Source organism: Mugil cephalus, chromosome 22 (genome assembly GCF_022458985.1).
Source record: "Mugil cephalus isolate CIBA_MC_2020 chromosome 22, CIBA_Mcephalus_1.1, whole genome shotgun sequence".
Lineage (NCBI taxonomy): Eukaryota > Metazoa > Chordata > Actinopteri > Mugiliformes > Mugilidae > Mugil > Mugil cephalus.
The window spans coordinates 3,563,365-3,576,077 of record NC_061791.1 but is presented as its reverse complement, the minus strand read 5'-3'; the positions used below and the strand labels follow the sequence as shown (position 1 = coordinate 3,576,077).

At 43.0% G+C, this 12,713-nt stretch overlaps 1 protein-coding gene across 2 annotated transcripts in view; it reads left to right on the top strand.

Moving 5' to 3' along the window:
• tmcc3 (transmembrane and coiled-coil domain family 3) overlaps positions 1 to 12,713 on the top strand; it is a 41,870-nt gene that overhangs the window by 12,045 nt on the left and 17,112 nt on the right. Inside the window, exon 1 of one of the 2 annotated variants that reach the window (XM_047575218.1) lies at positions 1,813 to 2,136. The exons of the other annotated variant lie outside the window; for it this stretch is intronic. Coding sequence (XP_047431174.1) covers positions 2,134 to 2,136 — 3 coding nt within the window. The 5' untranslated portion in view covers positions 1,813 to 2,133. Of the gene's footprint in view, positions 1 to 1,812; positions 2,137 to 12,713 lie in introns of those variants that run through there. 2 annotated transcript variants of the gene reach the window in all.

Here is a 12,713-nt window from a genome sequence, read left to right as displayed (position 1 = left end):
TGATCTTTATTAAAAGTCAAATGTGGTGACATTTAAAAGAAGAACTGCAACTCTACGTATGTCAGGGTGGTTATTTTTGTTTTTTTAGTATCTAGCAGCGGTTTAAAGAGCAAAGAGAGTAGTTTTAAAATCTTCAGTCGCTCTTTTCCAGCTTTTTGAAGCTGCTGAGTGTCATTCAGTCCATTAGAGTGAAGCTCTTAATGGCATTTACGGGCTGAAGCTGTTTTCTGTGAATCCACAGCCGATGCCCTCTCTGAACCAAATCGATTTTTTAGCGCAAAGAGACCAAGATTGTGGACCTAATTAAACGTTACAATTAACATTAGTGCACAGTTTCACACATACAAGCATGGATTTGATACATCAATACTCAGGGGAAATGGACTGGGAGCGTTTTTAGGTTGTTAGGAGACATTTGTAAACCCAAAGCTACGCAATGATTGTTCTAGAAAATGCAAAAAATAACGTGATTGAATCAGCTCGGATCGGATTAAACATGCCCCGCAGCCTGAATCACCTGGCCTCGGGTCGTCCTGAACCGTCTGCACGTACGCTTGTCATAATGATTAACAGGGCGACTGAGTCATAAAGTGGGTCCATGTGTGAGAAAGATGGCAGAGTCAGATAGTGTCTCTGCGTTTGTTTTTTTTTTTTTAATAAGACAGCAGAGTGTGCGCGCCGGGGGAATGCGGCGATGAATTCTTAATGTGTTTCTTGGACAGCGAACTATCGGCAGGCTCAGATCACATGACGAGGCCGCTAACCATGCTAATTAGTTTCTTTATCAGCGAGGCCACGGCAGAGCTGCTGTGCCTTTAAATTATTCATAACCCCGTCCGCAGACCTTTATGGAGTGATTCGTCACTTCACTTGAGATAATAGCTCGGGTCATGTCCACCTATTTGGACGATCTAATCTATTTAGGTGACCGTGTGTTTCAGGCAGGTAAACACTGGAGCTTTTGAAAAACATGCAAAGGATCAGGATACGCATTTGCGTATGTTATATAAAATATTATAAATTTCAGTCTGTCTCAATGAACTGCAACTTCTACAAGTACTACTTACTACACTCTCCAATAATATAGCACTTTGAGAGCACTTTGGACTCATTATAACGTAGAAGACATCTTCTAAACTTTATAAATGCAACTAGACTGAGCAGCCACACTGACGGGTGAAGTAAACAACATGTAAACCATCTTGTGACAGTTCAGTGTTCATCTGGGAGACTTTTGGACCTGACATGCATTCGTGTGGATGTTACTTAAGACATGTAGCACCAAATCTAGACCAGACCAGTAGCACTCGTTGATAGACACACACAGAAAACGCTTTAGAAACAACTCAAAAACAAAACAAACAAACAAAAAAAACACAAAGACAAACACAAGGTGTTGACCAGGCCTCCACATTCACTAGATCCTAAACTGATCAAGTATGTGTAGGATGATTCACAGAGGCCCCTTCCCTCAAACCATAGGACCCAAAGACACCCAAAGACACCAGAGGACACCCACACCCACTCCATTCTCTGGTGACTCACAGCTGTTTTGGAGGCACAAGGGAGGCCTGGGTTGGTCATAATGTTGTGGCTGATCAACACTGAACATATTTTCTCTCTATATATGTATAATATTTTATTTTTATTTATTTGGAAGTTGCTCCGCATATCTGTCATTACGGATTCATTAATTAAAATGTGGGTGTATTCGATTTGCCCCGCAGCCCCCTCCCTCCGAGCGATGGGGGGGGTGGGCGGGGCGTAGCCCGCACCGCACATCGCGCCGTGTGCGTCCCCGCCCGCCTGGAGGTGTCGAGGAGGATTTTTACCGCGGCGGAGCCGGAGCCGGAGCGTCGCTGCCGCCGCCGCCGCCGTCTGTCGGGTCGCGTCCAGCGGGCGTGGAGCAGGGGAGTCGTGATGGTGCGCGTGGCACCGCCGCCGCCGCCGCCGGTGTTCACGGGCCGCGTTTTTATCTGTTGAGGACAAAAAAAAAAAAGAGCCGGGACACGAGCGAGTGTGTGATTTCGCAGATTATGTCTGGATCTGGCTACGTTGCTGCTGCTGCTGCTGTTGCTGCTGCGGGGAAAACTTTATCAGAAGTGGGGGCGCAGTTACGTTAGCGGCGACATTATGGTAAATATGCAATTTTATATTATTTTAGAAGTTGGTCAAACTCAGCAACACTGAGGGAGAGAAACGTGAATGTTTCTGTGTCTAAATCAGCACCGAGTTCCTCCACACGTCATGTTTACCTCGATCTGGGTTTTAATTTAAATTAAAAATGTCCAGTTTTACAAAAGTTATTCTAATTTATACGCGTTTAAAGATCAGTCAAAGTCGCGACAGAAATCATGCCAAACCTCATTTAGAAAATCCTAAATTCTTGCCTCATGTTAAATGTCCACATCTGCTTCATTAACATTTACTTCACATGAATCTTTAGGATCCTTTTCGTAATTCGGCTCAAACCATCTTCTCTCAAATGCTCATTTTAATCCTAATCTCATATTATTTCTTACAAGCGTATCGGGTTGAACTGCAGCGTGTTTGTTTCTGAGGCACCCTTAAATTGACAGTTTTCGTAATGGAGTCTGGTGTAGAAGAAGTGACCCAGTGGGAACGTGTCACAGTGGTTTTATATCATCTGGAGGGCTGTACTCGGGACGACCCTTTGATGATCCAGACATCATCGTGATCTAAAGTGTTTTTGCAAAGCAGCATTGTACCCACACAAGGCAACGCTGGTGGTGGTGAAAGCAGGTCCATCCAGTCTTAGTTGCCACTGGTGCATTCATGAATGCATGTGTTATATGCACTCACTTAAAAAAGCATTATGTGCATGAGTGACAACTGATTCATTCTAGCAGTAAATCCTTTAATGACTGAAGACGTGACTCCACTGGATGACGATTAAATGTCAAAATAACAACTCAAAAGCCTGTTTCATACCTTCATGAACATATTTACTGATGGGACATCACACGAGAATGCATTTGCATTCGCGAGCGCACCTAAAGAACTGGCAAGCGAGTCCTGCTGAGTGGATGTAGATGGACGGACGCCAGGGGAAGCTTCTGTTTATGTAAGTTGCGTTGGAGCTCCTATAACACTGAGCTCCTTGTTGGAAGTGGGCCACGCAGCCTGAGCCTTCCTGTTATGTTATGTTTTTGCTGCACAAATGGCAGCACATGCTACGGTGACACTGAAATTCATCCGTGAGGGGTTGGATAACGTGACCCAGATCGTGAAGCTCTGCTCTGAACAATAAGGCTGAGAGTTTCACGAAAGATGTCGAACTGGAGACGAGCTGCACGTTTTTTCCAGCAGGTCTTAATTTTCCTCCCTCTGAACCAATGAATGAATTTGAATATAATTGCTGAAAGAGGTGGTAATGACATTCTCTCAGCCAACACCCACATACACAACTGTGAAAATGTGTCTTCAGCACACGAGATAACACGCGACGGAGGCATTTTTTGAACTCATGACAGCTTTTTTTTTTTTTTTTATCTTTCCTCATAGCGTTGACCTTTATATATGATAACACTCATGTGATACCTGGGGGCAGCGCAGAATAGACGTCATTTACTGCTGAGTCCGTGGAGGATCAAGTGCTTTGCCCGAGGGCGTCTCGGTAATATAAGCGCTGTAGTGGTTCACTGTCTTGAAGTGAGACCCCTGCTTTGGGAAATAGTTTGCATGTTGTTGCTGAGTAGCACCAAATATCAACATTTCTTTATTTACAACTAAGAGAAACAACAGACCACCACCCTAAGCAAATAAGACTCCATAAATACTACCTCGCTGTATTTATAGTGTAATGATTAAACCTGGGTCATTCAGTCCTCTTGAGTCATTCCTATTTTCTGACCCGTCTGCGTCAACCATGGGGCACAATCCACAGTTCACCAGCAGCCAAACAACGAATAAACCGAGGGCTTAATATTTGTGCACTTAGACTTTCTGTAGCACCTTTTTACCTTTGTTTACGTACCCAGATATGTAACTGTCATGATTGACTCTAATTTAGAAGAAACAAACAGTGGGAAATTGGTTTCTTTCCACCTCGCCCTCTTATTATTTGACTAAAGTCTTGATTTTCCCGGTCGCAGGCCTCGCTGTAATTCCTCAAGCAGAAACGACGCCATGCATAATGCAAGCTAAAACATTCGGCCTCTCCGGGGCGAGTTATGAGAGTTGCGTCTCGCTGGGGGAAATTCAGATCAGCAGCTCTAATGAATTGAATGAAGTGGAACATGTGTTAAGTGTCCAGTTTCCTCAGCTACCGGAGAAGCTTTGACTTTATCTCGTTTATTATAACAGGAGAAAATGAGCGAGCGGCTTGATTTGTTCGGTCAGGTGGAAGGACCGTAGATGACCTGGTTTATCCACGTATCAGTGTGGATGTTTGTTAAAGGTCGCCTCACTCGTGTGTTTACAGAAGCCTCGACTGTTGTGTGTTTGTGTAATTAACGCAGCCTTCACTCGTGCTTTCGTTGGATCCCCTTCAAAGGGGAAGATTTTCGTCCACCGCGAGCTGGACTTTGTGTTTGATCCAGAGGAAAAAGGCGTAAGAGGTGTTTTCCTGACGGCGCTTCCCTCTGGGAAAACGACCATGTTTCTGAGACTTTCCCTCCTCTGGCGAAGAGCGAAGAGTCTATGAGCTCTGATCGTTCCACACAACGGGACTTGATTTATCACTAAAAATAGCGTGCGTCAGCCGTCCTTCTCATCAAGTTCCTTCTTGCATTCAGCCGTTTTTTTTTGGCTGTGAAATGCAGCATGTGCAGGCTTTTTTGTGAGCCCTGCAGCGCTGGTTTGTTAAACACACACAAGAAAAGCAAATAATCTGTGCAGTGAACGGAAGATTTAAGAAAAAATGTACTTCAGTACTATTTCTCAGGGTTGTTTTTAATTCAACGATCTTATCCGTCACACAGAGCGGAAAGTTGATTGATCAGTTTAGCGTGATAACATTCATTTACAAGGAATCTGGCCTGGTTACGCTATGAAAGAATGGGAGAAAATGGTACGGAAATCTTAAATCAGGCTCAAGATCAAGGAGAGACAGTAAATCTTGATATTTGAAACAATGAAACAGGCAATTATCTGCTATTTATTTCAAGATTTACTCCTTAAATCCACTGAAATTGACAGTTTGCACTGATGGTTCAAACGAAAAACAAGGCGTTTGAAGATGTTGAAACGTCCCTCTGGGTTTGGAGGAAACAGTTTTCAGTGTCGTTCAGTATTTTCAAAGACATGGATTTCAATGAATTATAAAATATTCAGTCAATAATAACAACAACAGTTTCAGCTCTGAGGATTTAGCTTTGCAATTGGTGGCTGGCAAGACAACAATGAAACGAAAGGAGAAGCTATATTTAGTCCCTTGAAATCCTTCAGGTGTTTCGCTGGAACCCAAAGGACTGAACGAGGTGAGCACTTACCAGTGGCCTTCTCGCTGTTTGTGTTTATTAAATCATTGGAACAGTTTCCACAGGAAGACGGAGCCGGAAGCTTCTTTAAAGTCGGCTGTTTTAAGGGTAAAAAATGTAAGTTATCTCTCACTGTGATCAATCAATGGTCATTCAGCGCTTGTTTAGTGACTAAAAATTTGGTTTAGTCATTTTTTTTTTAGCAAAACAGAGAAAACCCAACATCTGAAGACGTTTCATTGATCTGTGACTCTTAACTTGGGGCGTTTTCACAGTTTTTTCAGCATTTCATGGAGCATTGCCCACTTGTAGCCTCTCGATTTTCTTTGACTAATGTGACGTGAAATAGATTTTCTTCGGTTTACGGACAAAACAAACAGTGAACCAACACTGAGTGGAGAAAACTGACGGCACTATTAAAGGGGCGTAAACACAGGCAGAGACCTGATGGGATTATACTTTAATTTATCCCACAGTGGATATATGTGGATTATTGATGAAATTCAGCAAGTTGTGGAGATGATGGGTGGATCTGCTCTCAGCGTTTAGACGACGAGGAATAATTGATGCTACTGAAAGAGGATTTGGGCCACTAACAAAATAAAAAATAAAAAAAAAAATTGTAGTTAGTGCAAATTAATTATTTTTTTGTTCTGACTTTAATCTCAGAATTCTGCCTTTTTTTTAAATTCTAATTTAAATCTCAGAATTTTGACTTTTTTCCCCAAAATTTTGACTTTTTTCCCCCCAAATTTTGACTTTTTCCCAGAATTTTGACTTTTTCCCCAGAATTTTGACTTTTTTCCCCATAATCTTGACTTTTTTTTCCCAGAATTTTGACTTTTTTACCCCAGAATTTTGACTTTTTTCCCAGAATTTTGACTTTTTCCCCCAGAATTTTGACTTTTTTCCCAGAATTCTGACTTTGTTCTCTTAATTCTGACTTTAAACTTATAGCTCTGACAATTTTCTCAGAATTCTGACTTTCTTTCACAGAATTATTTAATCTCAGAATTCTGCTCATAAAACTAAGGATCGTCGTCTTTTTATTTTTCCTAGTAAAACTCTCTAAATCTAAACTTTAGCCGAATATTATCATTTGGTAAAAAGTGTAAAATCAGTTACATTGTATCACATCATGTATTGGGACAAGTTCTGTTATATTATATTAATAATAATATATAATAATAAACCAAAAGACTTTGTTTTAAGTTCACTTAAAATCGTTTGGGATGAAATGCAACAGGTATATCAGTCATGAAGTGATGTTCGCTGTGGGATTCTCTTTACAGATGTACCATCTACAAGAGACAATAGACAGGAACAAATAAACAGAGCTTAAAAGTTGTATAATTTGTTCCCGGCCTTGAGGGTTTATGGATTTTCCTCCAAAGCGTCACAACAGCTGAGTTAATGCAACTCTTCAGGTCACAGGCCACAGTTTGTTTTGTTTTTGTTTTTTTTTTGTTGTCGTTTCTATAGTTTGTTTTTGTTCTTCTACTGCAGGATACAGGAAGCCAGTTTTTAAAAGCTTGCGTAGTTTTACTACCAACACACACGCAGACACGCACACGCATGCAGCTCCACAAATCCCAGCGCTGAGCCTCGTCTTTTGTTCGGCCATTGAGAGAAAAGAGGAATGGGAGGAGTGAACGCCGCTGAATGGGAGCTGACTGATGCTCTTCCACTCGCTCCGGCCCGTGATTGCGGCGGCGGCGGCGGCGGCGGCGCTGCTCAATCACGTCCGTTGTCACGGCAACCGGTTGAATCTCTCTCCGTGTCCTCATTAGGACGTGGACGTGTGAGGAAGCAGCGAGAACTGATCTGATCTGTGACGTGTACATGATTTTATTTTATTTTTTTTTTATACGTGTAGGTACACGGGTTTGATCCTCGTCTCCGTGCTCCTGGATTAGGGATCGAGTGGGCTAAGCTGACACAGCGTATAGACGCACACACACCAGCAGTGATGCCGGGTGTGTGAGTAACACGCCACGGATTAAACCAACACACTAAACACTGCACTCATCAAACAGATCCAGTGTCGGGCTACAACACACACACAGTTCATTTCCTCCCCTCGTTTCATCAGAAGCTGAATCACTGCCAGTTTTTTTTCACACTCTGAGAGCATATAAATTTAGCTAGGTGCCTAAATTTAGTTCAACTCTTGTATGATTTTGTTTTACAACCACTGCTTAATCATTACGCCCCGTTAGAGCGACAGTTTAGTCAGAAATAATTCACTCCTGGTTCATGGATTCATTCATAAATTAATGAAAATCGGATATTTGCAGATATCGCAGTCTTAGTGTGGCAGTTTTGAGAGTGTGTTCCTCTTAAAAGTCTAAATTTAAATACAGTAGCTCCTGTCCCACGCACCTGCCAGCCTGCTTGTTATGCAATTCACAGTTTGCATGTATTTGTGTGCGGACGCATCTCGGAGTTACTATGCACGGAGAGTTGTATCGCGGTGGCTCTGGCTTGTGCTCGTGCCAACATTTTAGTGTATTCTTGGTAAGTGCGTCACCACCCGTGTGTGTGTGTGTTTACGTGCAGGACAGTGTTTCGCTCTGAAGTCCTTTTTTTCCTCGATACATCTAAACGCAGAGAGAGGATTATACTGTGACGGTCTGCAGGGGATCCTTATAGTGAGTCAGATCTTTTTCTTTGAAATGGCTTTCAAGCCGAATTCAAAGGAAATCCTGCTGCTCTGCCTCTTAAACGCACTGTTTAGCTGCTGCTGTTGTGTAAAAACGTGTTGCTCCTGTTTCCTGTTTGTTTCCAGGTGTGTCACTTATCTGGAATGGAAATCCAATAAAACGTGTCGACTTTCTTTTCGGTGCTCGTCTATGGATGTAAAAGCTCGGCTCTTCCAGCTTCCTTCCTCGTTTTTTCTGCCTCTAAACCAGACCCCGAAGCAGCTTTTATCGTCCAGAGGTTGCACTGGAACACGAAGTGGCATGAAAAAATAATTAGGCAGGCTGACGTCACCGGCTAAAATCAAAATTTTACTTCTGTCCAGCTGCACAAAGCCACTCAGCCCAGCTTCTAAACGGAGATTATACTGTAATTTCAGAACTAATGCAGTCTAAAATATATATATACATCCTCCAGGTCCGAGTTAATGGACATTATTGCGAGTAAATCACAAGACTCTCACATTATCGCACAGTTCGATCTGCACCTTTTCCAGTAAAGTTCCTCTTTGTCGTTCGTTCAGTGACCTCCGGGAAACTTGCAGTATGTCTGAAATGGGTGTGAGCTGCAAAACAAACCTTAACGTCGACAGAAATTCTTTTGGTCGTGTGTCATCGAGACGTGGAAAAAAATGTTTAAGGATCCAGTTAGAACTGAGCGCGGAGCTTTAATTTAATACTTGTTGTTCCTGAAGCTCAGAGGAGGAGGCTTAAAATATAGAAGGTTAAATATATTTGATATTTATTTACTCAAACCTTGTTTTGCAGGATGAATAAAACACCTGCGTTTACGATTAAAACCAGTCACTGAAGTCAACTCGACCCTGTTTTTGCTAATAATCACAGGAAATCTTAACTTTTCTTGATTAGCTTCCCCAGGAGATGATTCCTTCAATCATTTATTTCTTGACTGCTCAGGAAACATTTGATTAATGAATCGATTTAAGCCCTAAAATTAAAAATGTGCTGTATATTCTTTCTCTTTTTTTCACATCAGTGGACCAGAAAGCTTCGTACATATTGTAGACAAGGAACCTCTTCAGTTTGAAACACATGTTCCCTTAAAAGGCCACAGCATAAACTCTGACCTTAACTTGCGAATGCTATTTATCGACGCTCTAATCTCATCCTGGCGTTCCACCCTCTTTTCTTTTTCTTTCCTGTCTTATATTTCCATCCCTTCCTCCTCCACACCCTTTTAATTCTGCGTCTTTCTGCCCTTTTTCCTGCCTCTCACGTCTGCGTCGTCACCCGACGTTCACCCCTCGTTCCCGCTGAGCTCGTTGCCTGGGAGCAAAGGCCTCTGGGTAATCTTTGCTCTGGAAAGCAGAGATTAAAAATCTCAGATTACAAGAGGAGAGGAGAGAGAAGACGAGGGGATTACAACTTTTTTCCCCTCTTACGTCCCAGAGTCAGCAGGTTATATACCCACGGATCTACACGTATTCAGATTATCTAGAACCTCTACAGTGTTTTTTGTTTGTTGCTGAATTAGCTCCACTGATAGTAAACGAACCGCCAGCATTTCATCGATTTTTACAACTCTCTTTTCCTCGGTGTGGGAGTGGGATTTTTATCGATTGGCTGCGTTTCCTGGTTCCTCTCCGGGGTTAATAACCCATCGCTGTTGTGGGTCGTTCATTCAGCGCCGCTTTTTTCCTCTGCGTTCGGCTGCAAATGCCTCCTTCTTTGCTTTTATGTCGACTTGAACCGCATCAGCGACACTTGAGAGCTCGAATGAATCCATCAGTTTGTGTGGAACGATCCACATCAGCTTCAGTATATAAAACAAACTTTAAAGTGCCTCTCTAAATATAGCTTGTTGTCATCAAGTGTCATTAGCGGCACTCGCTCAGAGACATTAGTGTAATTACTACAAACACATAAAACCAGACAACTGGAAAGATTTTGCAGCTGCATTTGACGCCGTGCGCCGTTCATTTTGATTCCCAGACAAATCATGTGCACGCTGCTCTGCTCAGTCTCCACCTTCATGCTCCACGAGTTTTGCGTTGCGTTGTTGACGCTTCGCCCCTTTTCACGCCGCGGAAGACGAGGAGATGTGTCCTCCCTGCATCAGTGCGTTTTATTTGAATGCGAATGAAGCAGATGATGGAGCGTGACGCTGGCGAGAAAACGTGAAATATTGTTGGAATTTAACTTCTGGCTTTCGCTCTCATGTGTTGTGCTGCTTGGTTAGCACTGATGCTAATCCATTAGCTGACTAGGGCCTTTCTGTGTGGAGTTTGCATGTTCAGGGTGTCCACTTGTCCAGTGTGCACGTTGAAAACATGCATCTGGATATAAAAACACACACCTCTGAGCACGTTAGCATTTGGCTTTTGCTCCTCTGATGTTTGCGTGAGCGTGTTTATTTTTAGTCCAGTCTAGTTTTCTACCACCCTGATCACACGTAGGAATGTTTCTAGCTATTTTAGCTCTGACAAGCAGAACCACTGACACTGTTATTTACAGTGTTGGGAACAAAAGTAATGCAGCAATGCACTTTGTGTGCGGAACCAAAAGTTGTTTAGTAAAGTAATTTAAGGAAACATGTAGCGTTGTGCAGCTTTTTGTTGGTGTTCGGCTACAATGTACAGTAGTAGCTTCTAGCATGTAACTCTATATGTATTAAACCATGAGCCATGACTGCTCCATTATATTGTGCTGTTGTTAGCGTTAGCCTAGCATCACCTTCTACTGGATGTGATCTATTGCGAACGCACTATTATTATTTTACAATTCAAAGACAGTAATATTATAACTAATTACCTTGAAATTACAGTAACAAGTAATAAGCAACACTGTTTTTAAATCGTCTCGTTTCATGTAAGTGTCACTGACAATAAAGTTCTTTCTTGTCGTGAGAAGAACCGTCTGTTTTCTGTCACTTTATCGGCTGAATATTTTAAGCCACCTCTCGTGCTCCGAGGCCGTCGCTCCCTCGAGAGAGAGAGAGAGCATCTCGACTGGTCACGGTTTGATCGGGGAGTAAATGAGGAGAGAGGATGAGTCAGTCAGACGTTACCCTCCGCTCTCACCCCCTCCGTCCTCCGTCCTCCGTCTGGGGTTTGTTAATGAGGCTCTGGGGTTGTTTCCTGGGCTGATCCTGCTTCACACAGTGTGAATAACAGGCCTGACTATTCATAGCTTATCTCACAAACTTCTGTCCAAAGTGTCACTGAGGTTGGGGGGAAAAAAAAGCATATTTCAAGATGTTTGATGGTGTTTCTACTTTGAAGTTCACCTTTCACCCTCATTTATCTGGCCAGTCAGGAGTCACGCCCTGTGTTATTGTGTTTTTATCCCGACTACACAAAAGTGACACGCCTCCACTGAGCTGCTGTGGACTTTAGTGAGTTTCAGAAGTCGTAAACTGAGCTCCATATAACTCCTTCCCAGCGATTTCCTTTTATCTCAGAGAATAATGACAGAGTGACTCTTGATTGCGGCGCTATTAAATCAGATAAAGTGTCTCTCAGGAAGTGATTGAAATAATAACAGCAGAGCTGAGCAACGAGTGTCGGTGTTTTTTTTTTTTTTTTGCATAATTTTCGTGAATAAAAGCCGAAGCTCGTCCAGGTAATGAGCCAGGAGACAGACGGCAGCGAAGGGTCTGACACCGTCCTTCATTGCTCGAGTAACGCAGACGTGTCCCGTTCCGCCCGTCGTGAGTTCAGTATGTGAAACGCAGAGCGGCCTGTTACGACTTGACGCCGGCGCTTCAGTGCAGCTGTGAGACTCGTTGTTTACCTCAGACACACCTTCAGTTTCAGTCTGGACTCACAGCAGGTGTTTCTGGGAAAAAAAAAAAAACTAAACGAGACGTCTGGGGTTTCTTTTTCTAGGAATTTTCTCTATTTTTCCTCTGTCGCTTATGTTTTTGTCGATCTTAAGCGCGAGTGTAGTTGTGCATTGCTCAACCTACCTTAACAGCCATAACATTATGACCACAGGGGATAACACAGATTACCTTGTTATCACGCCACCTGTCAGCGTGTCTGATATATTAGACAATGAGCTGAACATTTTGTCCTCGACGTTCACGTTAAAGGATGCAGGTGAAAGGATTTGAGCAGCTTGACTTGCACCGTGCAATGAATCACGTGTTTACAACATTTTCTATTAGCTGAGAGAGGAATTAATGCAGCAGACTGACTAAGGATGGACTGTTTTACCGTAATGATGAGTAAATATCGTAGAATAATGCCACACTAGTAGTAAAACAGGTTTGCTTGGCCCCCGCGGCGCCGCGTTCTGAACGCTGTGTAATCAAATACACGACACATAACAATTCATAATGGGAAAAAAAATACCGATATACCACCCAGACAATGTTCTGACTCGTACCACCCACCCAAACGTTGCGTTGCTGCGAGGCATAAACGGTTACGGGCTCGGTTTAAGGGAACACAACAAGTTCAAGGTGTGAACTTGGCCTCAGAAAAGTCACCGGATTTTAATCCAGGTGATCGTGTGTCGGGTTTTCTAGACGAACGGGTCTGAGCCGTGGAGGCTCCACCTCGTGGCTCGTAGGACCTGAAGGATCCGCTGCTGCTTAACGTGTAGATGC